The 27,819-nt window shown below is 50.5% G+C and overlaps 1 protein-coding gene across 3 annotated transcripts in view; it reads right to left on the bottom strand.

The window, feature by feature from the left end:
* LOC127229890 (voltage-dependent P/Q-type calcium channel subunit alpha-1A) overlaps positions 1–27,819 on the bottom strand; it is a 164,928-nt gene that overhangs the window by 66,581 nt on the left and 70,528 nt on the right. For 2 of the 3 annotated variants that reach the window (XM_051194965.1, XM_051194966.1), the window contains exons 8-19: positions 27,385–27,441; positions 26,726–26,815; positions 19,788–19,997; positions 16,003–16,115; positions 14,211–14,323; positions 13,977–14,108; positions 13,633–13,705; positions 10,122–10,239; positions 9,946–10,013; positions 6,967–7,073; positions 4,344–5,018; positions 562–1,007 (exon numbers count right to left, since the gene is read on the bottom strand). In XM_051194965.1, the coding sequence (XP_051050922.1) occupies positions 562–1,007; positions 4,344–5,018; positions 6,967–7,073; positions 9,946–10,013; positions 10,122–10,239; positions 13,633–13,705; positions 13,977–14,108; positions 14,211–14,323; positions 16,003–16,115; positions 19,788–19,997; positions 26,726–26,815; positions 27,385–27,441 (2,202 nt within the window). The remainder of the gene's footprint in view (positions 1–561; positions 1,008–4,343; positions 5,019–6,966; positions 7,074–9,945; positions 10,014–10,121; positions 10,240–13,632; positions 13,706–13,976; positions 14,109–14,210; positions 14,324–16,002; positions 16,116–19,787; positions 19,998–26,725; positions 26,816–27,384; positions 27,442–27,819) is intronic. The other variant, XM_051194964.1, reaches the window with a different exon arrangement.

Here is a 27,819-nt window from a genome sequence, read left to right as displayed (position 1 = left end):
TCTGCCACGTTGTCTTTAGGGGCCACACTGGTGTGTGAGACATCTGATTACCAAGACTAAGAGAACATGTGAGCACTCTGAAGTGTGGCAACGACAGCAGTTCAGATAGACATACGTGTTTGGGATAAAGACATTGCTAACAGAGACGGCCTCTAGGCTGGCCTTAAATTCACTATGCAGCTAAGGGTGGCCTTGAACTTTCGAACTTTCTGCCTCCACCCACCACTACTGTAGGTTGTCTGTGGTGCTGGAGTGTGTGCTAGGCCAGGTCCCCAGCTCCTCCCCTCCCTGGACCATTTGCAACGATGCTTCCAGCTGCTCTGTGTACTTTGGACAGCAGTGTCCACCCATCTCTCCAAGCTGTCCCCAGGCCCTCAGTTTCCATTTGGGGATTCCTTTCTCCACTGTGGCAGTGTGGGCTCTGTAGAGGGAAGGCAGGGTGCAGGTATGGCCACAGGCCAAGGCCCCTGAGGGCTTCCCACAGGGTCTAGTGTTTGTTTCTCCTGCAACTCTGAGTAGGGACTGTGGAGAAAACTGCCTGGCAACCCTGCAGCCCCTCACCTTGGACCACAGTGTGGTTGAGGGGCGGGCAGGCCGGGGGGATCTCCACCGCCATGTGCTCGGGTTTCCTGGCAGTCTTTGCTGAGTTGGGCTGGGCGCTGCTGGGGTTGGTGACGATAAGGCTATTCTCGGGGGTCTTGGGGGGGCCGGGGTTGGACGGGTTGCCCGGGTTGTTGGGCATCCTGCGGCTGGCAGCATTCTGGGGGTTGGTGGCCAAGGTGGGACCAGGGTTGGTGCTGTTCCCGATCTTGGTGGGGCTTGGGGGAAGGCCACTGTGGCCCAGGCTGTCGTGGGGACTTGCAGGCTCCCCAGTGGCCAACTTGTTATTCTTCAGGTTGTCAAGGTCCTCGGCCAGTGGCAGGTCCTGGCGGCCCAGGTCTTGTTGGATTGGCCTGGTGGTGGACAGGTTGGGACCAGACATGGGGATCCCGGAGCCCTGGTTCTCTCTAAGGAGAAGGCCAAAACAGAAGAGCGCAGAGCTAGTTAGGATCAGCACTGCAGCTGCCCAGACCACAACCCAGGGCCACAGCACACCATAGGATGGTCTGCCCCACTACCCTGAGCTTCATCCACCCCAAAAGGAAAGAAAAAGTAACTATTTACTGATTCTACACTTCACAGAGTGTCATACAGCTCTAGACAGGTCAAGTGGTTATGAACTCTTGAGATAAACAGGATCACACTTTGTAAACTCTTTGTAGTGCTAGGGAGGAGCCCAGGGCCTCACACATGCTGTGGTAGCTGTCTAATGCTTAGCCACACCCACACCCCTCACTGGGGGATTCTAGGCAGGGGCTCTACCCTGACTCACACCCCTGATACTACTAGGGAATTTTTGCTGGCCCTGTCTATAAAGCCCAACCATAAATTTCCAGTTAACTGTTTCTTTTTCTTTTTTTTTTCTTTTGTGAGATAGGGTTTCTCTATATTGCTTTGGAGCCTGTCCTGGAACTAGCTCTGTAGATCAGGCTGGCCTCGAACTCATAAAAATCCACCTGCTTCTGCCTTCTGAGTGCTGGGATTAAAGGCGCGCGCCACCACTGCCTAGCTGTTTGTTTTTTGAGACAGGGTTTCTCTGTATAACATCCCTGGCTGTCCAGGAACTCACCCCGAAGACCAGGCTCGCCTCAAACTCGGAGATCCACCTGTTCTGGCTCCCAAGGTGTCTGCCATCACTACCCAGCTTGATTTTGTATTTTTAAGACTGGTCTCCCTATGTACCTCTGGCTGTTCTAGGACTATGTAGACCAGGCTGACCTCAAACTCACAGAGATCCATCCACTTCTGCCTCCTGAGTGCTGGGATCAAAGATGTGCATTATCATGCCTGGTTCAATTTCCAGTTAATTTTAATCCTTAAGTATCTTCAAGGAAGATTCAGAAGATACACAAAACTGAAGTTGGGCCTATCCCACAGTGTCCAGGACAGGCAGCTGGCTGTATTAAGCTTGTCTCAGGCAGGGTCCAGTGCACTTCTCCCTTGGGGTATACTCTGTGGAGACCTGGGCAACTGTCCTAGACCATTTGGAGATCATAAAAGCAATCCCCTTCACTGCACACTTCCTGAGTGAGCCTTCACTTCACTGCACACTTCCTGACTCTCCCAAGACTTCATACACTACAGCAACTGAGATGGTTAACAAGATCAGCCCCATTTAACAGAGCAGGAAGCTGAGGCAGAAAGGGGAAGACATTTGTCTCTCATGAACCAGCTCAGATGGGGCCGAGCTGGAATCTGGTCCTATATAGAAACCTTTAGCTTCAGCATCACTTGACAAAGAAAACAGGCAATGAACAATTTGGTGTGCATGGAGTGGAGGTGTTGAGGAGTGTGTTAAAGGGTCAAGATTCTCTGCTACACGGGCAGAGTGAGCAGAAAACTCAGACTGCAGTAACCCTCTCCTTGAACCAATGGGGAGCGGTTGCCATGGTGACAGATGCAGCTGGAACTAGGCTGCAAACAGCTGATCCAGACTGGTCAGGAGACAGTTTGTGGAGTGGCAGATGTTTGGCAGCTCACAGGTCTTTACCAGGAGTCTGGAGCTTGGGCCTCACTTTAGCCACCTCTGGGTACTAAGCTCAGATGCCCCTTCTCACACCTTCACTGAGTGGAGGGCAAACACGCAGGAGAGAAAGCTAGGGAAGGGTGATTTGGAACAATGGTGTTTAAGGGAGAACCGTGGAAACAGATGCAGCGATGTAATGCTTGAGGGTGCCATGGGCACTAGCAGTGGGAAGTAGGAGAGCTAGTTGGTCTCCATGACCAGGACTAGCTCTCCAGGAAAAGTCTCCTTCTCCTCACCCCAACCTTCTCACTTCTCTCCAGCTCTGAGACAGGATTTCCTTGGGTATCCGGCCTGAACTCGTGACTCTCTGCCTACCTGGTAGTGAGTTTTGTCCATGGAGCCTTGTCTAAATTCATTCAGTCGAGACCCCTTATTACTCAGTATGTGGTCCTGGGACCTGCACTGGTCTCCTTTTGTTAGGCACACGGAGTCTTGTGGCTTCATTGAAACCTGAGTCCCATCCAGTCACAAGCTGTGCCACACAGGTCAGAAGACACCTGACACCTCAGGACTCACACAGCAGAAGGAGAAAGCTGACTCTTGTAGGTTGTACAAATTCCCCTTTCCCACAGGCCTGGGTCAAGAAACCAGTGTGATGCTCTCATAACAATATGAAGAGGATCAAGAGGACATTAAACAACAATAATAATGATGATGATAGGTTCTCATGTAGCCCAGGGTGATCTCAAACTCATTAGGGTGTTCTCAAACTCACTATGTAGCCAAGGCTGGCCTTGAAGTCCAGATCCTCCTGCCCCACCTCCTAAGTATTGGGATCATAGGAGTGACATAGCACATGGCTTGAGGCCAGTGTTTTATAACAGGATGTCTCTATCAACACAGAAGTCCCTGCACTCTCTACAGACAATCACTTCAGGGTCTTCGTAAGCATTACAAAATGTTATGAGAAGGGTAAGAAAAAGTAGCTACTGGTTGGGTACTGACGATGTCTCTTTATGTCTGAGAGCTCAGACTCCCCCCACGCCCATCAAGTAAGCAAAGGGCTGGCAAAATGACAGTTGCAAGTGCTGAGTCCCTAGTGCTTCACATTCACTCGTGCTCTGAGAGCCCTTGGAGGTGACTTATCTAATTCTAGCAACCACTCAGACACTTCTGGGGAGTTTGATCTACAGGTGAGAACACTGACTCAAGAGTAAGCAGCAAGAATGAAAAAGATGTATGAATCTGATGGAAACTACGGGCTCCCTCTAGGGTCTGTGTACGATGCACAATGCGTTAGTCCTCTAGCCACCACTTTGGAAGCCAGAGGGCAGGGCCCTAGACTTTTTGTATATAATGCTGAGATGGGAGGTATAGTTTCTTGGTAGAGTCCCTGCCTGGAATCCTGCAGTAAAGTGCTGAGGGTTTGCCTAGAGTCGCCTAGTGGGGAGCTGAAGTGTGGCTCAGTGATAGAGTGCTAGGCTAGAATTCCTCTGTGACAGGCTGGCTCCGCTGCAGAGTGCCCCCCTAAAATTCCTCAGTGAGGGCTGTAGCTCTGTTGTACTCTTACATAGAATACAAGGCTCTGGGTTTATCCCAGCACCGAACAGCATCCGTTTCCCCACCTGCTAACCCGGCTGTGGCCACTGGGTACATCCCCATGTCTTCCAGTATCCTGGGCCTCGTGACTGTCACCCTAGCTACTGGGGAAACTCCTTGGCCCTGAGAGACTTGAAGGTCCACCTGGGCACCCAGATCCCTCCCGGAGCCCACTCACTTCCTGCGTCGGTGCCTGCGCTCCCTGTCGTCGTGGGCGGGCGGCCCGTGTCGATGTCGCCGCCTGCGTTCTCCATCATCGCCGTCGCCGTCTGCAGCACGGGCTGGCCTGGCGGCATCGCGGGGACGCGGCCTGCGCTCCGGCCTGTCTTCGGGTTCGTCCCCGGGCCGGCGGCGCGCGCGATGGCGGCGAGGCTCCCCGTCGGCCACAGGCCGGTGCGTGTGGCGGCGGGGCGCGTCCCCGGCTTTGGCGCGCTCCGTGTCTGCATCCCAGGGCGCGTGCTCGCGGGGCGGCACGTGCTCGCGCTGCTGCGGCTCGCTCTCGCGGCCGTACGGGCCTTCCCGGCCAGGTGCGCGCTCAGGGCTCCCCGCCCAGGCGCGCCGCGCGTCGGGGTCGCGCGCGCTCTCGCGGGGTCGCGCGGTCGTGCGCAGCGTGTCGGGTGCGCGGCTCTTGTTGGTATTGTTGTTGCGGTTCTCCTGCGGGTCCACCACGAGCGGCCGGTCCAGGTGCGTCTTGACGTCGGGCCGCAGCGGGCGCGCATAGGCGGTGGGCCAGCGCTCAGCCGCGTCCCCGTACAGCGCCTCGCGGCTGGCCAGCAGGTTCTGCTTGCGCATCTCGCTGGTGCGCTGCTCCCACACCGATTTGGCGGGCTTCTGGTTCTTCTGCTGCTCCTTCCTGCAAAGCACGAAGGGGGCTGCATGCTGTGCCAATGCGGCGTGTCGGATAACGAGGGCTGCGACCCCCACCCTCAATGGGTTCTTTCAACATTACATTGATGTATTTGTATGTGGGTGCTGGCCACAGCAAGTGTGTGAAGGTCAGAGGACAATTATTTGCAGTCGGTTCTCTTCGCTGTGTAAGCTCCTAGGGACTGAATCCATGTCTTTCTTTACCAGCAGAGCCATCTTACTGGCCCTTTCGTTTGGATTGCTGAGTAGTCGCTTCCCCACTACTAAGAAGACAGGTGTGATTGGTCTGATAGCCCTGTGGGCTTATGAGGAGTGCCAGAAACTTTAGGAGGCAGAGTCTACTTGGAGGAAGTTAGGTTACTGAGAGCCTACCTCTGAAGGGCATATTGGGACCTTGGCACCTTCTCTGTTTCTCCAGCAATGTGAGCTGAGCAGTTTGGCTCCTTTGGGGACTTCCATTAAAATGTCCTGCCTTGCAGGATCCAGCTGTCTCTGCAGGAGAGCTCCTGACTAGATTCTACCAGTGAGGGACTGGATATATGACTCAGTGGTGGGGGTCTGGCTGGCCTACCTACCACGTGAGTCCCTGGGTTCCACCCCAGTGCCACAATGAATGAATGAATGGAAGGAAGGAAGGAAGGAAGAAAGGAAAGAAAGAAAGAAAGAAAGAAAGAAAGAAAGAAAGAAGATGGCGGCACATGAAGCCAATGTTTGATCCTTCTCTTCCCAGTTGTGGACAGCTGGGGTATGCAGGTAGGGGTGTGGGCAGCCCTGGAGGAAAGCAGTTGATGGTGTCTGCCTTTTGGGTATCACTGGCCCTTTGGAAGCCTGGCCTGCCATAGCCACTTCCCTTGGCCATCAGCAGGGGTGTGGTTCTGAATGCAGGTGTTTGTGAACCTTCCTTTAATGAAGACACTTTCCCTATTACTGCCTGACCCACAGTGAAATGTCTGCCTACCTTTAGATGTAACGTGAATCCAGTGACACCCACCACCGTGCCCTGCTCAATCCTTATCCCTTTGGCATGGCAGCCCAGGATCCTGAATCTGATCTTCAGGCCCTCATAACCATCCCCACCCCCAGTCTATCACTCCAAGAACAACCAGAGGGCAGCTTCGAGCATTCTATTCTGGTCCAGACACTCCACTGCTCAAGAACCCTCTCTGGCTCTCACTTAATTAGGAGCCCAAACCCCCTGGAACCAGAACCCAAGTTTTCTGGGTGGCCTCCAAGACCTTGCCTGCTCTCTGCTTTTCTCTCCGAGTCTGTCTCCTTGCCACTCTTTCCTAGCCATGCTAGTGTCTTCCCTATTCCAGAAACACCCCTGCCTCAGAGCCTTCCCTTGAGTTTTGTTTCTTTCTAGCTGAGGCCTTGCCTAACATGTTTGTTTGTTCTCTGGAGACAGTATCTTACTAAGCCTAGTCTGGATCCAGCTGTCCTTGAACTCATACAGACTCATACTGTCCCTGCCTCCAGAGTGAGGTGTTTGCCACCACAGCCGGCTATGAAGTCACAACCTTGGGGACTGGGGCTGGAGTGAAGCACAGTGGCAGAGCACTGAGCACTGGCCCAGGGTGCACACACAGGGCTCAGCCCAATTGGCCTGGGTGCACACACAGGGAACAGCCGTGCAGCCCAGCTTCCTCACTGTCTGCCACTCCCCAGCTGCTTCCTGGAGGGGCCACAGGGTACCATTTACTCACTCGCCTCACTTACTCACTCATTACTGGATGGGAACATATACATACAAGTGTCCCGCCTCCAACATGGCCGCTTCTTTCCCAGCAATTACCACAGGACCCCGTACATAGTGGACGTGCAATAAATACTCACCGAGTGAAGGTGGGTGAGGACAACAGCACTTTTCCCAGGCTCAGCAGTTAGGGGCCCCCTTAACCCTCCCTGAATGGCACCCAAGGCTTGGGGACACTTACACAGCTATAGACATGTTGGCCGCTGACAGGGGACTCACTTCTGCTACCTCCTTGGCTTTCTGTAGGGCCAGTTTCTGGTTGGCTGCCTCCTCCTCTTCTTGTTCATCCTAGAAAGCAAATGGGATTCCTGGTCACAGGAACAGGCCTGGGGGTCGCCTTCCCACCTTGCTGCCAGCCAGGGGCAAAATCTGAAGGACTGAGAAACAAGTCTGGCCTGGGTTAACCAGCTGGAATTAAGGTCCCTAGTCAGACTGGGCGGTGAAATGAATTGCCATCCCCTTGTGTACCAGCTGGCTCATTAGCCCATTAACCCTTTAAGCCCATGCTGGTCTTGAACTAGAGATCATCCTGGGCCAGCCTCCCCAGTGCTGGAATAACAGCATGTGGAAGCATGCCTGAATTTCCCCTACTTCCATCCCCACAACTTCTTTTTTAGTGCTGGGGATGGACTCCAAGCCACCTAGAACGGGGCTGTCACTGGGCTGCACCCCTAGTCCTGTGTCTGATCTATTGTGGGAAGATGGGGAGGGGCTGGGCTCTATGCTTCAGTCCATTGCCTAGATGGTTGGGGAGTCAGAAAAACCATCAAAGACATGCTGGCCCAGCCTTTAATCCGGCAATTATGAGGCTGGTAGATTTCTATAAGTTCAAGGCCAGCCTGATCTACAGAGCTAATTCTGGAACAGCCAGGGTTATAAAGTGAGATCCTGTCTCAAGGGGAAAAAAGAAGAGAGAAGAAAAGAAAAATCCACCAATGGAAAGACAAAGAGAAAACAAGGAAGAAACAAAAAACAAACCCACCAATAAGAGGAGCCCTGGGGTGAGGCTGCAGGGTGGCTGCCCCCACCTTCTGAGTTCTTGGGGGGGGTCAGGAATAACCTCCACCTTAAAACCTCTCAGTGACAGGGAAGCCAGTCGGCCCCTCTCCACACTGCAAATGCAGGTTCCCAGGCCCTGGCAGCACCTGCACACCCAGCACCACCTCCCGGGTTCCGAATTTTCAGCGAGCTCCGGGGAGGGTGTGAAGCACATTCAGGGTTAAGCACCTCATAGGCAGTGGAGAATACCACAAGTTCCAGATTCAGACAGCCTGGGTTCTGACCTCACCCTTTCCACTTACTGCGGTACCACCTTCAGCAAATCTCTTAATTTCTGTGTCTCTTCATCACCTAAACTTCGAGGATGCCCTGACCCACTCCACTGCATTTTTCTCCTCAGCACCATCTGATAAACATGGTTTTACAAATATGTCTGGTTTCTGGCCTGTCTGCACAGCTTGAATTCCTGCTCCAACAGGCCAGGGTTGTCTATGCTCACCGCAGGTGCTCAGGACATGACTACTGGATGAGGGGTGTATGTGTAAAGTGGGGCCCACACACAGCGCATTTCCTTGCTTGAGGATTACAACTGTGAAACGTACAGTGGATGAAGGGGAGGGCTGGGGTTTGTAAGGGAACGGCCACCTTCACTTTGGAGTGGAGCTGGCCTGCCCTCCCTTGCCAGCCTCCTGTGTCTTGGATAAGCTCAGGGCTGGATCGACCTGTGGTGACACAAGCCAGCCAGCTTCATGGTGGCTGAACTCTTGGCTTTGTGCCTGGGTGGGAGACTTCCGCTTTTCCCTGCCGGAGGTGGGGCCGGGAAATCCTCCCTCCCTCCTGCCAGGGCCAACAGATGGAGGGTTGGCAGCCCCTATCCCTGCAGCCCTAGTATCTTGAGTTCTGAGGTACTGGGGATGAGGCCGTGAAGCTGAAGCTAGAGGAGCCCCAGGGCTGTGAGGAAGACCCTGTCTGCAGGCATTGTGTGTGTTTTTAATTTTGCAGAGCTAGCCATAACTGTGAAGAAGACGCCTCTGTCCCGGGCACCAAGTGCCACCTCTGTGGTTTCTTCTCGCAGGCAGATGCACCCATCTCTGGACACACAGCCTCCACTGTCACCTTGTCCAGTTTCCTTTGCATAGTGCCTAACCTGGCAGCCCTGTTCATGGGCCCCCCCAGGGGGCATGGGATACATTGCTGAAAGCAGTTACCTCCCGTCTCCTGTGCCTGACTGATGGAGACCTGATGATACCTAGGCTGCCTTGAGGGGCATGTCACATGGTATCCCCAGATAATTCACTGTCACTGAGTATGAATGAAACCTGGGATTCATCCCTCTTCCCACTTCCAAATCTCCCCGTCACACCTTGTCTCCTGCCCTTTGCTCTCCCTGTCCTGGGTGCATGGCACATACATCTACCCTTCCTGGCCTCAGTTTCCCCACGAGTGAAGTGAGGATATATATACTTTTTTTTTTTTGGAAGGAAGACAGGCTCTTGCCATGTAGCATAGCCTGGTCTTAAACTTGCAATCCTCCTGGCTCAGTGTTGTGCTCACAGGGATGTGCCACCAAGCTGGCTGTATGCTGCTTAGTGTCTGTAGCTGTCTTGGACAAGGGACTTTGGCTTTCTGACCCTCCAAAGGGAGACCAGAGTAGTGCCTGGCACCCAAAGAACCACAGTTCTTTACTGTTTCCCTGGAAGGCCAGCCCGAGGGCATTTCATCTCACCAGCTCCTCAGCACACGGTCACAGGTGGTAAACATTCTCTGTCCTCCCAGGCAGCTGACCTGTGTGCATCCTGTCTCTTGGCCTCCTATCAACCGTCCCCTGGCAGGGTCCATATGGAAGCCAGAGGGAGGGGAAGTGGGAAGCATTCCTGGTCACTGTATCTGAGTCTTGCCATGTTGTATTTCCAGAGGTCCAGCTCTACCTGCACCCTTAGCCCATTACCCTGGAACTCCTTACTCCTCAAACCCTGGCTTGAGGTAGCGACCTGGCTATCCCCTTCACCTTCTGGGCTGTAAACTGGCTCGATCAGGGATGGCATGGCTCCAGGGGAGCCCAGTGCTCCCATCCCCAGCAAGAGCCCTGACCACTCCCCCACATCCCTCCAACCCCTGCTGTCATGATCTGCCACGAGCAGGTGGTCACTGCGCTCTCCACCTTGGTGAGCTCCTGGGCATTGGCCAGGTTGTCCACTGCGATGGCCAAGAACACATTCAGCAGGGTGTCTGTGTGTGGAGTCAGGGAAAGCAGCATGGAGGCACTGCCAGGAGCCTGGGCATCTGGGTCCCTCCTCCTCCACCCACACCCAGTCTGTCCCTGGCCATGGAGGATACAGTTCCCGAAGAGGGTGAGGACGATGAAGTAGATAGAGAACACCATGCCGCCCTGCACGCCACCCTGAGACTTGATCCCATCATACATGACCTCATTCCAGTCCTCGCCCGTCAGGATCTGAAAGACAGGGACAAACACACAGCCAAACCCCTCTCAGCCAGCAGCTCACTGGGGCCACAGCCGCAGCCACATCAGCCCAACCTCCACCCGGGTCTTCACCGACCCCATGTGAACTCCCATTTCTGTGCCTATAACTGGGGTTCTCAGGGTTTGCTCTGGGCTGAATGGGTCAGGTACATGCTCAGCTCCCAGTGAGTTGGTATTTGGTAATTTAGCACAACTCTATCACAAACAAACAAATAGCAACTTTAAATGGCAGGGGGCCCAGGGATGTAGCTCAGTGGCAGAGTCCTTGCCTAGCTTGTCATTTAACATTGTTATTGGACCTGTGAGAAGTAACTTGGATGACATGGGGCTGTGAGGGTAAAGCCTGTATGATATGGGCTTCCTGTTAATAGAAGAAGAAAAAGAAGAAGAAGAAAAAAAGAGAGAGAGAGAAAGAGAGAGAGAGAGAGAGAGACAGCTCTGGCTGTCCTGGAACTCACAGAGATCCACCTGCCTCTGCCTCCCAAGTGCTGGGACTGAAGGTGTGCGCCACCACTGCCTGGCCATAACCTGGGGTTCTACCCCCAGGATTGTATAAACCAGGCATGTGACACAAGCCTGTCATCCCAGCACTGGGGATATGGAGGCATGAAGATGAGGAATTTAAGGGCAGCCTTAGCTACATTGCTAGCACAAGGCTAGCCTGAACTACACGAGACCTTGTCACAAGAAAAGGAAACAAAAAAAGAGGTAATTTGGGGCTAGAGAGATGGCTCAGCAGTTAAGAACACTAGCTGGTCTTCCAGAGGTCCAGAGTTCAATTCCCAGCAACCACATGGTGGCTCACAACCATCTGTAATGAGATCTGGTGCCCTCTTCTGGCCTGCAGGGATATATGCAGGCAGAACACTGTATACATAATAAAGAAATCTAAAAGGGGTGGTGGTGGTAATTTATGGAACAAGATTTCACTGTGAATAGCTGTGGTTCAGCCTTGTGAGGCAAGGGACCTAGGGTGCTTACCCACCCAGGACTGCACCTATGGCAGTGAACAAAGGCAGGTCACACTGGGATGCCCTCAAACCCCAAATAACTAAGGGTGACTTTGAACACCTGACCCTCTTGCTTCCACCACTCAGTGCTGGGGTGACAGGCATGAGCCACCACACCTGGCTCCCAAAAGATGTTTGAGCAGTGCTCAAATGCTTAAAAAAGCAAAGCAAAACAAAACAAAACAAACCTGATGGTGTGATTTGAGTTCTTATAAGTTCAGCACAGAAAGACAGATCTATCACAGTCTCACTCAGACAGGCTGAGGAAGTTGACCTAGAGGATGGACTAGCTGTGGGGCACAGCAGTGGGGAGGGGGGACACTGATGCCCCACATCGTACATGCTGTTGTGGGGCTCTGGGTTTTGTTTGTGGTGCTGAGCCCAGGGCCACACACACTGTTAGCGCTCTGCCACACACAGTTCCTGCCCTGCGTAGATGATCATCCCATAGCTTTAAAACGCTCTTGCTCTCTCTTGAAAGACATTTTATTTTTAAGTGTGTGTGTGTGTGTGTGTGTGTGTGTGTGTGTGTGTGTGTGTGGGGCACGCGCACGCATGCACGTGCGCATGTGCACCAGTGTAGATGTCCTTGTCCTTAGAGGCCAAGAGAGTGTCAGATTCCTTAGAGATAGACTTACAGGTGGCTGTGAGCCACCGACATGGGTGCTGGGAACTGAACTCAGGCCCTCTGAGCAGTATATGCTATTAACCGCTCCATGCTTCCCTCCTGCCCTCACTTCCTCTTCCCGTGAGAGTCTCTCTATATGACCTTGGCTATCTTCAAATTTAAATTACACTTACGTATTTATTTAGTGTGTGAGAATGTTCATACACATGCCAGTGCCCAATTTGTCAGGCAAACACCTTTGCCTATTTGGGAAATCTCATTGGTCCACGGACCTTTTCATTTTCTCGAGTTGGGGGTCTCACTATATAGACCAGGCTGGCCTCAAACTGACAGAGACCCACCTGCCTCTGCCTCCCAATGTTGGGAATGCAACATCATATCCACCCTGTGTCTTAAAAACAAAACAAAACAAACAAACAAAAAAACCACACCGCCCAAGTTTCCTTCCTTCTGTCCATAGTCTCCTGAGGATGAAGGAAATAGGAAATAATTCTAGAATGTTCTTCTGCTGTGGCCAGGCTTCTCAGCTTGGCACTGTTGGTCAGGGGATAGTTCACTCTCGGAGGATCGACCTGTGGCTTGCCCACTGGGGATCAGTCCTGACCTTTAGCTCTCAGATGTCAATGTCATTCACCCACCCAACTAGGTATGACCATCAACAGTGTCTGCAGAAATGCCCTGTGTCCCAGGGACAGCATTCCCCTTGGAGCTTGGCCCTGTCAATAATTCTCTGGCTCAGGACATTGCTTCAGAGCTCTCCTCTCTCAAGCCCACCTTGCAGCCTTTTTAAGAAAAGGAAGGATGGAGGCCACATTTTCTATATATTCCTTTTCTCTCCCAAAGAAAATATAAATTTGAAGAATCTAGAGATCTTTTATGGGCTAGTCCTCAAGCCTCAGTGTAGGTGCCCCAAGAGGACACAAGCCTCCTTATCCTAGAAAACTTGGAAACACTTGCTTCCAAGATAGGTGTATTGACCAGGCCTTTCCCTTTTTGTTTTGGGTGGGGTCTCACAGCCTGGCCTTGAACTGGAGATCCTCTGGTCTTAGTCTTAGAATAGTGGGATTACAGGTGTGTACCACTACCCCAGGTTCTATTTTCTTTTGGGCTTTCCTTTCCACCCCTCTCTTCCACCCTCTATCCTTTCTTTTTTCAACAGTGTTTTATGTGGCCCAGACCAACCCCAAGCTCACTATGCACTGAGAACTCCTACATCCTCTTGCCCCACCCAACCTCAAGTCCTGGGATGTCAGCCAGTGTGCATGCTGTCCAGCCAGCTTTCCTGGCTGTATTGACACTTAAGCAGCTAGATCCCTGCAGACCCTGGAGGGATGGTTTGGCCCTGGGGAAGTCAATGCCTACAGATGGGGAGGAATTTGAGCACTGCTGTGATACAGAACAGCTGACTCTGACAGCCCTGTCAGAGTCCTCCTTCCAGTCACTGCAGGCACTCCTTCTTGTGCAAAATGAAATGAAAAACAAAACAAAAACAAACAAACAAAAAAACTGCAACTGGCCCTGGCGCTGTCCTATGTGGCCCTGTATAGAATCCTATGCTCTTTTGGGACATACAAGTGAGCTGCATCTCCAGCAATAATAAAAACAAGCATTCCAAAACAGTGGGAAAAGGGAAGAAATAAAGAAAGTCAGGGTTGCTCCTGAGCTTCTGGGCAGCCTTTGATCTCTGGTTAGGGGCCTGCATCAGGGCCCCGAGTATGTTCATACCTGAAACACAGTCATTATTGCTGCTGGGAAAGTATCGAAGTTGGTGGGAGGAGTCCCCTCATCAAAATTAAACCTGTGGACAGCAAGAACATTTTATGTTAGCCCTCCTGCTCTGAAGGCTTCGTTCAGCTTCCAGTTTCCATGGTAACATCTAGAATATCTTTGTTCCCCAGGAAGATACTATACTTGGTACCCAGAAGCCCACTGGCCTAGATGACCTTCCCTGTCCTGAGGGCATCACCAGATGGAGGTCAGCTTGAAAGGGCTGGGTGGTGGCAGTGAGCATGTCATGGAAGCAGAGCAGGAGTCCAGGGTGGGATGTCCAGATGTCAGGCAGTACTTACTGGCCACCGAACAGCTGCATCCCCAAGAGGGCAAAGACAACAATGAACAGGAAGAGGAGGAACAACAGACTTATGATGGACTTCATGGAGTTGAGAAGGGAGACAACCAGGTTTCTGAGAGATGCCCAGTACCTGCCGACAGAAGCCAAGATGGGGATCAGACCAGGGATATGCACGCTGGGCAGGGCGCCTCCACGTCCCCTTGTCAGAGTGCTAAGAAACCTCAACACTTACTTTGTGACTTTGAAAATTCGCAGTAACCTGAGAGCTCGTAACACACTGATTCCAAAAGATGTACCAGGTTTTATGACAGCCCAGATGACTTCAAAGATGCTCCCGATGATGACCTGCAACAGAGAACTCAGGCTCAAGGGCACCATTGGCCTTGGGACTCCCACCCATCCCCAGGATGTGAACCAGGTCAACCTTCAGAGAACACAGGCTGTCAGGAAGTTGCCACAGATTCAGGGTGAAGCTGGTGAGAAGTGGGGCCTGGCTGGAGGATGTCTGTCACTTGGGGTCAAATCCCCTCCTCCTTTAGGTTGTTTCTGTTAGGTTCTGTTTATGTATTTTGTTTGTGAGCAGGGTTTCTTGGTGTAGCCCTGACTTTCTTGAAGTTTACTCTGCAGATCAGGCTGGCCTCTAACTCAGAGATCTGTCTACCTCTGCCTCTGAGTGATGGGATTAAAGACCTACATCACAACCTGGGTATCTGTCAGGGATTTTGTCTGGCCCAAAACTCATCTTTTTCCTCTACGTTTTTATTTATTAAAAGCTCACATATGCTTGCTATTTCAGCACTTTCGAGACAGGAGGATCACTGGGAGTTGGAGGCCAGCCTGGGCTACAGAGACAAACAGTGTCTACACACACACACACACACACACATACACACACACACACACACACACACACACGAAACTTACACACTACCAAATTAACCCTCTGGGTGCACAGCTGAGAGGCATCCTCAAGAGTTTATTGTTGTCTGCACAATTCCAGATCAGCCTGCAGGTTCAGAGGTGCCTCCCCACCCCCCTACCCCCAGTGCTGATGACCTCTGACCTGCTTCCTGCCTGTGAATCTGCCTCCTTGGCCATGTTGCAGAAATGGAGTTAGATGATCTGTAACCTTTCATGTCTGGTTTTCTTCAAGGTTCTCTATTATTTTAATTTATTTATTTTAAATTATTTATTATTGTTATTGTGAATATGATTGGGTGTTTTGCTACAACCTGTGGAGGGCAGAGGACAACTTGCAGGAGTTGGATCTCTTCTTACCTTGCGAGTTCTGGGAGTTGAACTCAGGTTAGTAGGCTTGGCAGCAAGCACCTTTACCCATTGAGCCATCTTCTTGTCCCAAGATTTTCTTTAACAGAGTATCATGTAGTTCCCATTGGCCTTGAACTCATTATGTAGCCCAAGCTGGCCTTGAACTATGAAGCACACACTAATTTTGAATGATATAGCTTGAATCTCTACCTCACAAGTGCTGACTTTAAAGGTGCAAGCTACCATGTCTGGCCTTGAGTTTTTGGAGGCAGTATTTCTTTGTGTAGCCTTGACTGTCCTGGAACTCTGCAGACCAGGCTGGCCTCCAACTCACAGAGATTCACCTGCCTCTGCCTCTCAAGTGCTGGGATTAAAGGTATGTGCTACCATTACACAGCTGCCTTGGGTTTTTAAAATAGAAATGTTTCATTTTTCCATGCTCATGGCAGAACTACTGAGTTCCCCACTTCTACTAAGACAATTTCAACTGTCCCTTCCAGGTGACAGTAGCTGTGTGTCCTCGGTGCCCCTGTCCTTCCTCCTCTGTCCAGCACATCCAGAGGAGATGTCAGCCTCTCCATTCCACTGACTTACTAGGCAGCCCAGGCCACCCTGGACTCTCAATCCTGTCTTAGATGGAGGTCAGGACTGAAGGTATGACCCACATGCGGTTCCCTCCACTTTCACATGGCGTCCCTGGGCATCAGCCATTGCTGATAAGACCCAGGAGAGGCCTTAGAAACTGCAGTACTCACCCCACAGTCAAAGCAGTTGAAGGAGGAGTGGAAGTAAGGCCGCGTCCCGAGCCCATACATTTTTATAAACATTTCGGACATAAAGAGTCCTAAGAAAATGAATTCTGCATAGTCTGGAAGGAAAAGGAAGAGGTGTGGGTTAGGCCATGCCTGATTTTTCTCCTGTGTCTCCCTGGCAGGCAGGGAGGTAGAGATGATTCTCTGTGTATCATGGCCAATGATAGCTACTCAAGGATTCTTTTTCATAGGCCTCAGGATCTCAAAGTTTTTACCCTGGTTTGATGAGGAAAGCTGGGTGTAGGATATTTCTATGGTTCTAGTTTTGTGTTGACTGATGAGTCCCTGTGTGACTTAGTACACAGTGACTAGCTGGGTTTTGGGTATAGCTATATATATGTGTGGGATGTCTGCCCAAAACTAGCCAGTGAGAGGCAGAAGCTTTGAACCAGCAGTAGAAAGCTGGCCTAGAATCCTCCAATGAAGCACTGGGGGGTGTGGCTTAATGGTAGAGCCTCTGGCTAGAATCCCCCAGTGAGGGGTTGGGGACCTGATCCAGTGGCTGAGCACCAGCCTCGCATGCGTAAAACCTTGGGTTCCATCCCAGCACTGCAATAGATAAACGAAGCAGCAAGCAAAAGGAAGGGTAATGAAAGAACAGACTGTAGCTTCAAAGCAATTCCCACAGACCTCACAATTACAGCTCCAGAGCTAATTCTGCTTAAAGACTGCCGTGGTTTGAATACCTGAGGTCCCCTTTGGAAATCTGTGATAATTTGGGTTTTTTTTTTTGCTATGGGATCTCAGGACGTAGTCTTGGCACTTCTATGTAGACCAGACTGGTCTCAAGCTCACAGAGATCTGCATGCCTCTGCCTCCCAAGTGCTGGGATTAAAGGTCTGAGTCATCACACCTGGCCTCTAAAACTGGTGGTGAAAGGTAACCGAATCCCCATGGTATATAAAGCTGTTAGAACAGTGTAAGGTGACTGAAGGAGCATCAAGTCCCTGTGAACAGCACTAGATGAGCTGTAAAGGGGCTTGATGTGGGGGTTCATCTTCTGGCCGTTCATGGGGCCCTGGTAGTCACTCTTCCAAGAGAACACAGCATTGGGAGCATAGAATGGTTTTCCAGTAGAAAACCAAGCCTCCCAAAAGCCACATGTAGACTCCCCAGGCTACAGGAATTCAAGAAAGGAACTGTCTGTTGATATTAAATCACCCAGCCTCAGATGTTTTGTTACAATAGTGCAGACTGGCTAAACTGACTGTTAAGAGCCCTGGCTAGGCCCTGCTTTAAAGAGGTAGTTTGAATTGATTACTAAAATTCCCTTACTGTCATTTCTTGTCATAACTGCCCTTGATTTGAAGGATTTTCTGGAGCTCCTTGATTTCGGGAGGAAGCCCTTGAGTGTCTGGCAGAGCAGTTAGAGAAGCAGATCTGACTCTAACATCTGGTCCCTCTGAGACCCTCCATGAGGACAGGTGTCTCTGAGAGGCTTGCTCTCTAGCTACCATGGAAACATGGGAGCTAGTGACACACAACTCCAGAACATTGGAGAGACCAGGAGAACCTCAGGATGGTCAGACCCACCCTCAACCAGGTACAGAGAGGTCCTAAGACCACATTCACATCTCACTGACTCCAAGGGTGCTCACTTGCTTTGGTCTGGATTTCTCTGAAACAGAGTTGCATCTTATACTCACACTGTTTCATTCTTTGTTACTTACAGAATGCCTTAGTACTGAAGACCTCTGATCAATGGACAAATGACCAGACCTGCCTAGGGTGTAGGACTCCATAATCAGACATAGATTGGACTTAGGAACACAATTGCCTGGGTCTGAATCCTGGATTCATCCCTTACAAGCTATGTGACCCGGGAAAAGTCCCTTCACCTAGCTGTCTCTTTTCTCATTAACTGGAAAACGGGGCTAACTAAAAGATGTCTACAGACACCAAAGCCTCCAGGCAGGAAGTACTAATCCCATGTCTCCTTAACCAGGACAGACTGAAAGATGATTAGTGGAGGAAACTAGGCGAGTAAAAATAGTCTGCAAGATGAGGACATAATGAGAAGTAAGAAGTCCTGATTTACAGGGCTCCAGAGGGACCAGATTCGATGATGCAGCTTGGAAGCAGGTCAGTCACAGAGGAAGGTCAGTCCCCTTGGGTGTCCTGTGGGGTCAGACAGCTGGCCTGGGGGACCACAAAGGTTCAAGGAAGTAGTCCCCTAGACTAGAATTTAGGCCTTTCTAGGTCAAAGTCATGACCATCCCTTATAGCTGTTCTCGGCTACTTCTGAGCAAGGGCAGCAAACAGGTCAGAAAGCTAATAGCTCCAGGAGGAGGCAGCCAGTAGGCACAAAAGATTTAGCAGTTCTCAGGGGCCTCCAGGAGAGCCAGGCCATCCACACTCTTGTCAGGCCCACTCTCTTCTGTTGATTATCCTCAGAGTCCTGGTGGCTCCCACCTTCCAGTGTCCAGGCTCAGTTTAGGCAAATCCCGAAATGGCTAGAGTCCAGAGGACAAAACCTTGAGGGTCCTGGTATCCACTGAGGAATTAAGACATGCCAACATTTGCTATGAAGGCCCCCATCTCAGGCAGGTGGGAAGGCAAAGGGAATAGGAAGAGAGAAAGGACAGAAGCAGACTGAACAAAGAAGGGGTGGGGACCAGGGGCCCCCGGTGAGGGGTTGTGGGCATGGCTCAGTGGTACAGCCTCTGCCTGCTATGTGTAAATTCTAACTCTAGCATTGCAAAGAGGGAGGGAGCAGAGGGGCAGAGGTCACTGTCTGCATGCAGGACAGCAGAGGGGCAGGGGGGTTACTGTGTGCAGGACAGTAGAGAGGCAGAGGCGGTCATTGGTTTTAAGGTTCCCATCTCAAAAGTGCACACCACATGGACATTCTGAGCAGAGCTCTCAGTGTTAAGCACAGGCCACTGTCTCTTATCTCCTCCATCTGCACTTCACCTGTATCTCGCTTAGAAACAGTAGCTGTGGACTCTCAGGACTGTGAGAATGAAGAGCTAGGCTGGTTATGCTCCCTGTCCCTGTCAATGGTTCATGTCCTAGAAGGCTGGTCTACAGTTTGGGAACACTGAGAGCCAGATTGGGGCTTTAAAAGTTGGAGCCTAGTGGGAGGTGCTTAGGACACTGGTGGTGTGCCTTGCTGCGTGTCTGTCTTACTCTGAGTCTGTCTGTCTTTGCATTTATATCTATTTCTGCCAGTCTGTCTGCCTTTCACTTTTTTTTTTTTTTTTTACTACTCTGTGCTCTGTGCATGCGTGTGGCCGTGCACATGTGTACATGAGTGTGTGTTTGTGCATATGCCCACCATGTGAGCTCTGGAAGACAACTCAGGCTTCCAGGCTTGACGCTTGTGGCTTTATCACTGAGCCATCTAGCCAGTCCCTGCCTATCTCTTTTCTCTTTTTGATGTCTGTTTGTCTGTGTCTGTCTTGGCTTCCTGGATGTAGGTGTGATCACAGGCTCTAGCACACACTCCTTCCATTCCCACGTCACTCACCTTGAGCTTCTGCCTACAGCTAAGCCAAAGCAGATGGCACAGTGCCCTTGTCCCTTCGAAACCGACAGCTAAAGAAGCCCTAGTCTTTGTCTGCTCAGCTGCCTCAGGTCTAACACTGGTCTAATGCAGGCTCTATTTTTGCCAGCAGCCGCGAGGCCCATTTTAGCTGCAGAAATGGCCATAGGCAGGGACAGGCTTGGGGAGGACCACGGTAGGAGCGGAGGCCGGCAGAGAGCGCATGTCCAAGAGCTGCACTCACAGAGGAAGTCGGAAAGCCACTCGGGCTGGTTGTAGTGGACAATGGCGACGCACAGAGTGTTGAGGGCTACCAGACTGAGCACGGTCCAGTAGAAGGCCTGAGTTTTGACCATGCGGCGGATGTAGAAGCGCATCCTTCTCTCCTTTTTGTGAAAAAAAGTTGAGTTCTCCAGCTTGGCACTTTTAATGCTGGCTCTGGCGAAGGGAGACCCTGCCAGGGAAAGAAAGGACAGAGAAAGTGACACTCAGGATGACCCTTGGTGAGGAAGCCCATCAATAGGCGGTCACACGAGAGGAGAGGACAAGATGGAGCAGGGCGCTGTGCTGCAAGTCCTCTATGGGAGGGAGCTACATGCTCCAAAGGCCTCTGGGATGAGGGTGGCAGGGTGCATGGGCTTTCCACCTGCAGCATGGAGAGGCGGCTATTTAGAGCTCGGTGCATTTTAGATGTTCAGGTTAGGAGCGCTCAGATGCAGGCCACTGGGGAGCTGTTCATGGGCCCTGCTCTTATCAGGCACTGAGTGGGGAACAAGGCAGAGGCAGAATTCCCATCCTTGTGAAAGTTGCCATTCAAGGAGAAGACATTGAAAGAGATTTGGGACTAAGGGATGGCTCAGTCATTAAGTACTTATTCCAAAACCACAAAGACCTGAGTTCAACCCCAGAAACCACATCAAACCTGGACAGAGCAGAGCACACTTGTGATCCAGCACTGGTGACAGGAGACTTGCTGGCCAGCCAGGCTAACCAAATCTCTGAGTCCAGGCCAGTGAGGGACCGGATCTCAAAGGAGAGGGCATACATAGTAGGTGGACACACCATTATTGAGTCATGGACCCCACCTTTTAAAATTATTTCTATAAAAATAATTACATTTTGGCTAGGTGGTGGTGGCACACCCCTTTAATCGCAGCACTCGGGAGGCAGAGGCAGGAGGATCTCTGTGAGTTCGAGGCCAGCGTGGTCTATAAGAACTAGTTCCAGGACAGAAACACTGTCTTGAAAACCAAAAACCAACGAACAAACAAAAAACCCAAAAACGTTTTATACAAGTAGATACAAATTGAAGATAACTATGGTGGATTGAATAAGTTATTATTTACTCTGGTTTCTCTGTGTGTATCCCCAGCAGAGGCCAGCAGAGGACGTCAGATATCCTTGAGCTACGCTGTTGTGAGCTGCCCTATGTGGGTGCTGGGAATGGATCCAGTCTCATGAAGGCAGTGAACACTCTTCTGCTGTGTTGACTGCAGCCTCTGCAGGAGGTTCTGAAGCATGTCTACTCCACAGTGTGGCAGCTTGAGCCAGTTACCATGTGCATGACTGTTAGGCTTGCATCTTAAATGCTTCCAGGCCTATTGTAAATGGGAAGTAGTGGGCACTTCATGAGAGGCGGCCTAGAGGGATGTGCTGGTTGTTTTTTGTTGTCTTGACACAAACCTTGATGTATCTGGGAAGAGGGGATCTTAATTGAGAAAACACCTCCGTAAGACTGGCCTGTAGGCAAGTCTGTGAGAACACATTCTTAAGAGACTGGTGTGGGAGGGAGGGGCCCAGCCCACTGGGGATGCTGCCACCACTGAGCACTGCACCAGGGTGTGCATCAGCTCTCGCCTTGCGTTCTTGCCCTGATTCCTCCCCACTTTCCCTCTCTGCTCCCTGCTGCTATGAGGAGAGCAGCTGCTTCTGCCACACACGTCCTCCACAACAATGCGCTGCCTCACAGAGGGAACAGGAATGTGTGACAGTGGACTGAAACCTCCCAACTATGAGCCCAAACCAACGTCTACTTGCAACTTGACTGCCTCAGATGCTTTTCTTTCAGGACAGCATGTACAAATCTCTTGGCTCTCTGTGTGTATGTGCACGACTGTGTGTGCATGTGTTCATGTGGGCACTCATACATGTGTGCATACCTACGTTTGTGAATTCTTGTGTGTGTGTGTACACGCATGTGTATGTGTGTGTAGGCCGAAGGTCTTCAGGTACCATTCATATTCACAGTTTTTTTCTTTTGAGACAAGGTTTGGAACTTGCCTACTATCTTAGCCTAGCCAGACAGTCAGGGAGCCACCCGTCTCCACCTTCTCGAGGCAGCATTTATGAGCATGCAGCACCACACCCAACTCTGTGCACAGATCCTGGAGGCTCAAACTCAGGTCCTCAGGCTTGTTTGCACAGCCAGCACTTTAAGCACTGAGCCATCCTCCCAGCTCTCCAGCCATTTAAAAGTACATAATACACTGCTACACATAGTCTGACCACATTGTACAATGGAGCTCTTGAAGTAACTTGCTTTGTAGCAGACATTTTGTGTCCTAGAACCCTGCTCAGGTCCCCTTCCTCACCTCACAGCCAACTCCTCGCTGGTGAACAGGTCTGCTATGGGATGCTCATTGGCTCATTCACAGCACAGTGAAGAACCATAGCCAGAGAGTTTTCTTCTTAGAATTCTGGGTCCCAGATAGCCCTTCTAGGGAGCCAGGGGTTAGCATGGGCTCCCCTCCTTTGTGGCTGGGCAGATTTGCTGCCTGGATGGAACCTGCCACAGGATATCAGACCACAGACTGTGTTTGGGGTCCATTTAGAAAGTTGAAAGACATTGGCTTTTCTTTAAAAAACAAACAAACAAACAAACCCACCCCCCCAAAAAAACCCTTTATTTGTGTGTGTGAGTGTAAAAAAGCAGATGTGTTTGTATATGCACTCATACACATGGTTCATATATGGAGAACAGCTTTAGATGACCATTGCCACCTTCCATGTTGTTTGAGAAGGGCTTTTATTTGTTGTTTATTTGAGACAGAGTCTCACTATGTGGCCCTGGCTGGCCTGGAATTCACTAAGTATACCAGTGTGGTATTGAACCCACAGAAATCTGTCTGCCTCTGCTTCCCCTGTGCTGCTATTAGAGGTGTATGCCACATGCTCACTGAAACAAGGACTTTTGTTGTTGTTGTTCACTGATACATAGCTGGCCTCTGAGTTTCTAGGAGTACCTCTGCCTCCTACCTCACTGTAGAATTACACACACATGCCACTGACTCTGGCTACCCATGGGTTCTGAGTCAGGCCCTCACACTTGCAAGGCAAGGCTTTACTTCCTGAGCCATCTCCCAGCCCTCAATGGCTTTTACATTTGTTTGGTTTTGTGGTGCTCAGAGTAGAACCCAGTGCTTTATACATTCTGAGCAAGAGTTCCCTGTGAGCTTCACTCTAGCCCTTGCTCTTATTTATTCAAGTAGAAGCAATCCAGCTGTGGCCACTGGAATGCATGCCTCCTACACAAGAGAATAAGTCACTTCTGAAGAAGTAACAGTTGCTGAAGGGGCCAGAGATGGAGCCGAGGAGAAGAGTGGGCTCCCAAGGCACTCACTGGGCTGTGCCCTCAGCTTTGCAAAACCAAGCACACAGATAAATAAAAGCTGCATGATCTACAGTTAAATAATGCCAAGTGATTTATCATAAACAAACCAGGAATGTTACAGATTTATGCCCCCGCCAAGAGCATCCAAGAACGTCGGTTTCCCCTCATCTGTGTTAGCATGTTTCATGTCTCTCAAAATGAAAGGCAAAGAAGACCTGATGCTAAGAGTGGGTACCCGTCTAATTCATAGGGTCTAACTTGAATTCCCAAATACACAACAACATCAACAAAGAAGCTTGCCGACTAAGATAGAACAGAGCGAAGAGTGAGGGCCTTGGAGACAGCTCAGTGGGTACAGGTGCTTGCCTAGGACTCATGACTGGAGCTGGCTCTCTTGGACCCACGTGCTGGAAAGACAGAACCTGCTTCCACAAGTTGTCTTCTGGCTTCCACACATGTATGGTGACATGCATGCCCACACACACACTCACTCACACACATATATAAATTTTTTTTGAGACAAGGTTTTCCTATGTAGCCTTTGCTGACCTGGAACTCAAAAAGGTTGTCCTCAAGCTCATAGAGACCCACCTGTTCCTGGCTCCTGAGTGCTGGGATTAAAGTCATGTTCTTCCATATCTGCCCAGACTCATCTTTACTTTACATGTGTGAGTGTTATGTCTGCATGTATGTGAGTGTACTAGCCAGAAAAGGATGTCAGATCTCCCTAGAGTTACAGGTGAATGTGAGCTGCCATGTGGGTGCTGGGAATTGAACCCTGGTCCTCTTCATGAGCAGCCAGTACTCTTAACTCTCTGGCCTGTTCCTAACAAACAGATGCAATAATAATAAAACAAATAATAAAGTAGGCTAGGTATGGTGGCCCACACCTTAAATCCCAGAACTTGGGTGGCAGAGGCATTTAGATCTTTGTGAAGTTCAGGCTAGTCAGGGTTACTCAGTGAGACCATATGTGTCAAAAAAGAAAAAGGGACCAGGAGGCAAGGAAGGGAGGAGAGAGTGGGGAGGGAGGAGAAGGGGACAGAGAGGGGGGGGGAGAGGAGGCCAACTGAATGCATGAAGCAAAAACAGACATTTGCAATCAACACCTTCTCAAAGGACATGACTGGGTGCGCCCACAAATGGAAACAGAAGTAATAGTCATTATAAACAAAAATATGTTTGGGCCAGGGATTGAAAACAAGCTTTAAACCAGCACTACAAAGCTCCTTTACTGGGAGAGGGGGTGTGCAACAGCCAGGGTGGGGAGCATCCAGGATCTGTGTCCTGGACAACTCATGAATGAACCTCCTGTTATTCCAGCGCAGAAAGGCTAAGGGAGTAAGGAGCTGGGAAGTCATTCATATCTTTGATCCTGTAATTATCCCCAGGAACACGCCCATGGGTGTGGGGAGTAACTGTGCACAGCAGGGTTTCTCGGCAGAGAAACTGGCAAGGAGGCGATGCCATTTGGTAAAACCACCCTCCAGGGACCAGCGAGCTCTGGGAGGATGAGAGGTTAGAGGGAGTGTATGCATGAACACCTCTATCGCTCCCCCAAACGTCCCCGGTGCCTAAGAAGCTTGGCCACTGTACTATCCAGTGGCACTGCTGAAGATGCACCTTCCCAGCATGAGCCTTCAGCTCTGAAATGTCACCGCCTCTGGGGAGCCTCCCTTAAGCAAGCCTGGGTTCACCTCTACAGCTCCCTTATTCTTCTGGAATGTAACTCTTTCCTGGTGTGTTTTAAGTTTTTAAAAACTGAATTATTAATGAATTATCTTACTGCGTGGAAGAGCTCGCACATGGGCCACACTGTGCGTGCGAAGGTCAGAGGTCAGACTGCAAAAATCAGTTCCCTTCTACCATGTGGGTCCTGGGGCCCAAATTCAGGTCACACTTGGCAGCAAGCACCTTTGCCAACCCATCTTTTAACTTCCTCTGCTTTTGTTCTAATGTTTGTACATGTGTTTGCATGTTCATGTCTGTGTGGTGTGGGTGGACATTTGTGTGGAGGCCCAAGGACAGCCAGAGGTAACAACCTCAGGAACCCTGGCCCGTCCTTTGAGATCCGGTCTCTCACTGGCCTGGACTCAGAGATTAGGTTAGCCTGGCTGGCCAGTGAGTCTCCTGTCACCAGCGCTGGATCACAAGTGTGCTCTGTTCTGTCCAGGTTTGATGTGGATTCTGGGGTTGGACTCAGGTGTTCTTGCCATCAAGGCACGCGCTCACTGACTGAGCCATCCTCAGCCCCAAATCTCTTTTTAATGTGTGTTTTCATTGGGTGGCAACTTTCATGTGGGTGGGAATTCTGCCTCTGTCTTGTGCTGAACCCAGGGCTCAGTATGAACCCAGCACTCATCCCAAACTCAGCGACCAGTGACCCTAAACTGACATGCTAATCTGAACATAGAAAGGCAATCGGAAGATGCCATTGAGGAAAAGTTCACGTCTGAACATAGAAAGGCCATGTGTGGAAAAGTTCACGTAGGTGCTGGCAAGACCAGTAAAGTGCTTCGGAAGTTCAGAGAGTTGTCCTCTGCCCTCCATAACAGGAGCATGTAGGACCTCCCCCAGTGCATCATATACAACAAAACAATAAAAATTTAAACTATACATTATTTCATGTACAGAACTGTGTTTCAAAATACAAGGTAATCTATTTATTGTGTGTCTATGTGTAATGTACAATGAGTGTGGAGGTCCGAGGACAGCTTGTGAGAATGGGTTCTCTCCTTTCACCACACTGATTCTGGGACTCGAACTCAGGTCATCCAGTTTAATGGCAAGCACCTTCGCCTGCTGAGCCATCTTGCCTGCCCACAAAATTGTTGTTGTAGTTGTTATTATTATTATACTAGTTTTAGACAGAGTCACACCATTTATACTCTTGTTATCCTGGAACTCACAGAGATCCATGATATGGGATTAAATGCATTCACTACCACCACTGGCAATACAAAAGTATTTTTAAAGGAGTCTAAAGTTACCTTTAGGCTTTGTGTATGAGAAATAAATAAATGTTGTGTTTAGACTTTGGTCCCATGCCTAAGATATGACACACATATATGGAAATATCCCCAAATCTGGAAGCCTGAAACAGTCGGAATCTGAATCACTTTGGGTACAGAGGATTTTGTTTTGGCATGTTTATTTGTTTTTGAAACAGGGTCTCACTTTGTAGTCCAGCTGGCTGGGAACTCATTATGTAGACCAGGCTGACTTCTGCCTCCCAAATGCTGAGGCCAAAGACATGTGCTTTAGAGTAGGGACATTCAGCCATAAAACTTACCAAGGTAACTAGGAGCCTGCTGGAACTGGATGTAAACAAGTAAAGTTTGGACTTACACCTACAGTAAAGAGAATTGTGGGGCTCATTTAGTCAAGACACTACAAAATGAGGAGACAGGATCCAGACAGGTATGAAAAACAAAACCAAAAAACTGAAGCAGACAGGGTGGTCACTATTTTTTATCACAATGTAACCTCCAGGGCGCTGGCATGTCCAGCTGCCCAGCCCTGAGGCTCAGCCTCCTACTCCTGGGTGACCACAGTGATGAGGTGAGACTTACCTACAGACGCAATGTCAGCCAGCTGGTCCTCGGCCTCCTCAGGGTTGAGCAGGTCCGTCTTGCTTTTCTTCAGGGTAGCTCTCCGCAGAGCTCCAACAAGGGAAACATGGCGAGAGAAGACGGCATTACCCTTTTATGCCAGGGTGGCAATAACATACTGTCCTGCCCACTGTATTCATGCACAAACTACCACTGGGGGGAGGTAGGAGTCCAGACAAAAGTCCAGTACTGTTCAGCTTCAGTTCAAAGTCTAGGCTCAGTGTGTGTGTGTGTGTGTGTGTGTGTGTGTGTGTGTGTGTGAGAGAGAGAGAGAGAGAGAGAGAGAGAGAGAGAGAGAGAGAGAGTGAGAGAGAGGGCGAGCATGCACACACACACTTCTTTCTCTACTTCTGCCATGTGGGTTCTGGGGATGGAACTCAGGCCACTAAGCTCGGACACAGACACCTTCATCCACTGAGCCATCTCACCAGCTCTATTATGTCCACTTTACAGAAGGGGAAAACTGTGGACACATGGTTAAAGGAGAAAAGGGCACGTAGGAACAGAACCTGCCCCACCCCATTCTGAAATTCCTCCCAGAGGCCCATTCTTCCATGACTCAAACCTTGCAAACCCCACATCCCTGGGACCCGCCTTCATGCTGGGCTCAGAGCAGTTACCATCAAAAGGGTGCCTCTGTTCCACATCTGTCTCGTCCTCTGCGAGGATCACCTCTTCTAAGGAGAAGAGCAGAGTTAAGGTCCTGCCCGAGGGCTCTCCAGGGGATTGACCCTCAAGGACTATGAAGCAAAGACCCTCTGGCCACACCCAGTGCCTCCCACAACCTTCTGGTCCAAATAGCCTGATCCAGGCAGCATACTACTTCCTGCATCCTGGTCCCACCCAGCAGAGGGTGCAATTGGCAGCACAAGTAGTTTGGATGTGATTTAGGCACAGCTGGGCTCCACGCTGTCGAACAGTGCTTTGAGCAGGTTAGGGTGGAGGCTTTAAGACATAGGTCCTTAAGTTACAGGATGTGTGTCCTTGGACAGGGTTAAGAAGGCTCTCATGGGATATCTGAGCTCTTTGCACAGGTCGGCCATCAGGGCAAGCTC

This window comes from Phodopus roborovskii, unplaced genomic scaffold, assembly GCF_943737965.1.
Source record: "Phodopus roborovskii unplaced genomic scaffold, PHOROB, whole genome shotgun sequence".
In the NCBI taxonomy this organism is placed as follows: Eukaryota; Metazoa; Chordata; class Mammalia; order Rodentia; family Cricetidae; genus Phodopus; species Phodopus roborovskii.
The sequence above is the reverse complement of the archived record's forward strand: the minus strand, read 5'-3'. Positions and strand labels throughout refer to the sequence as shown.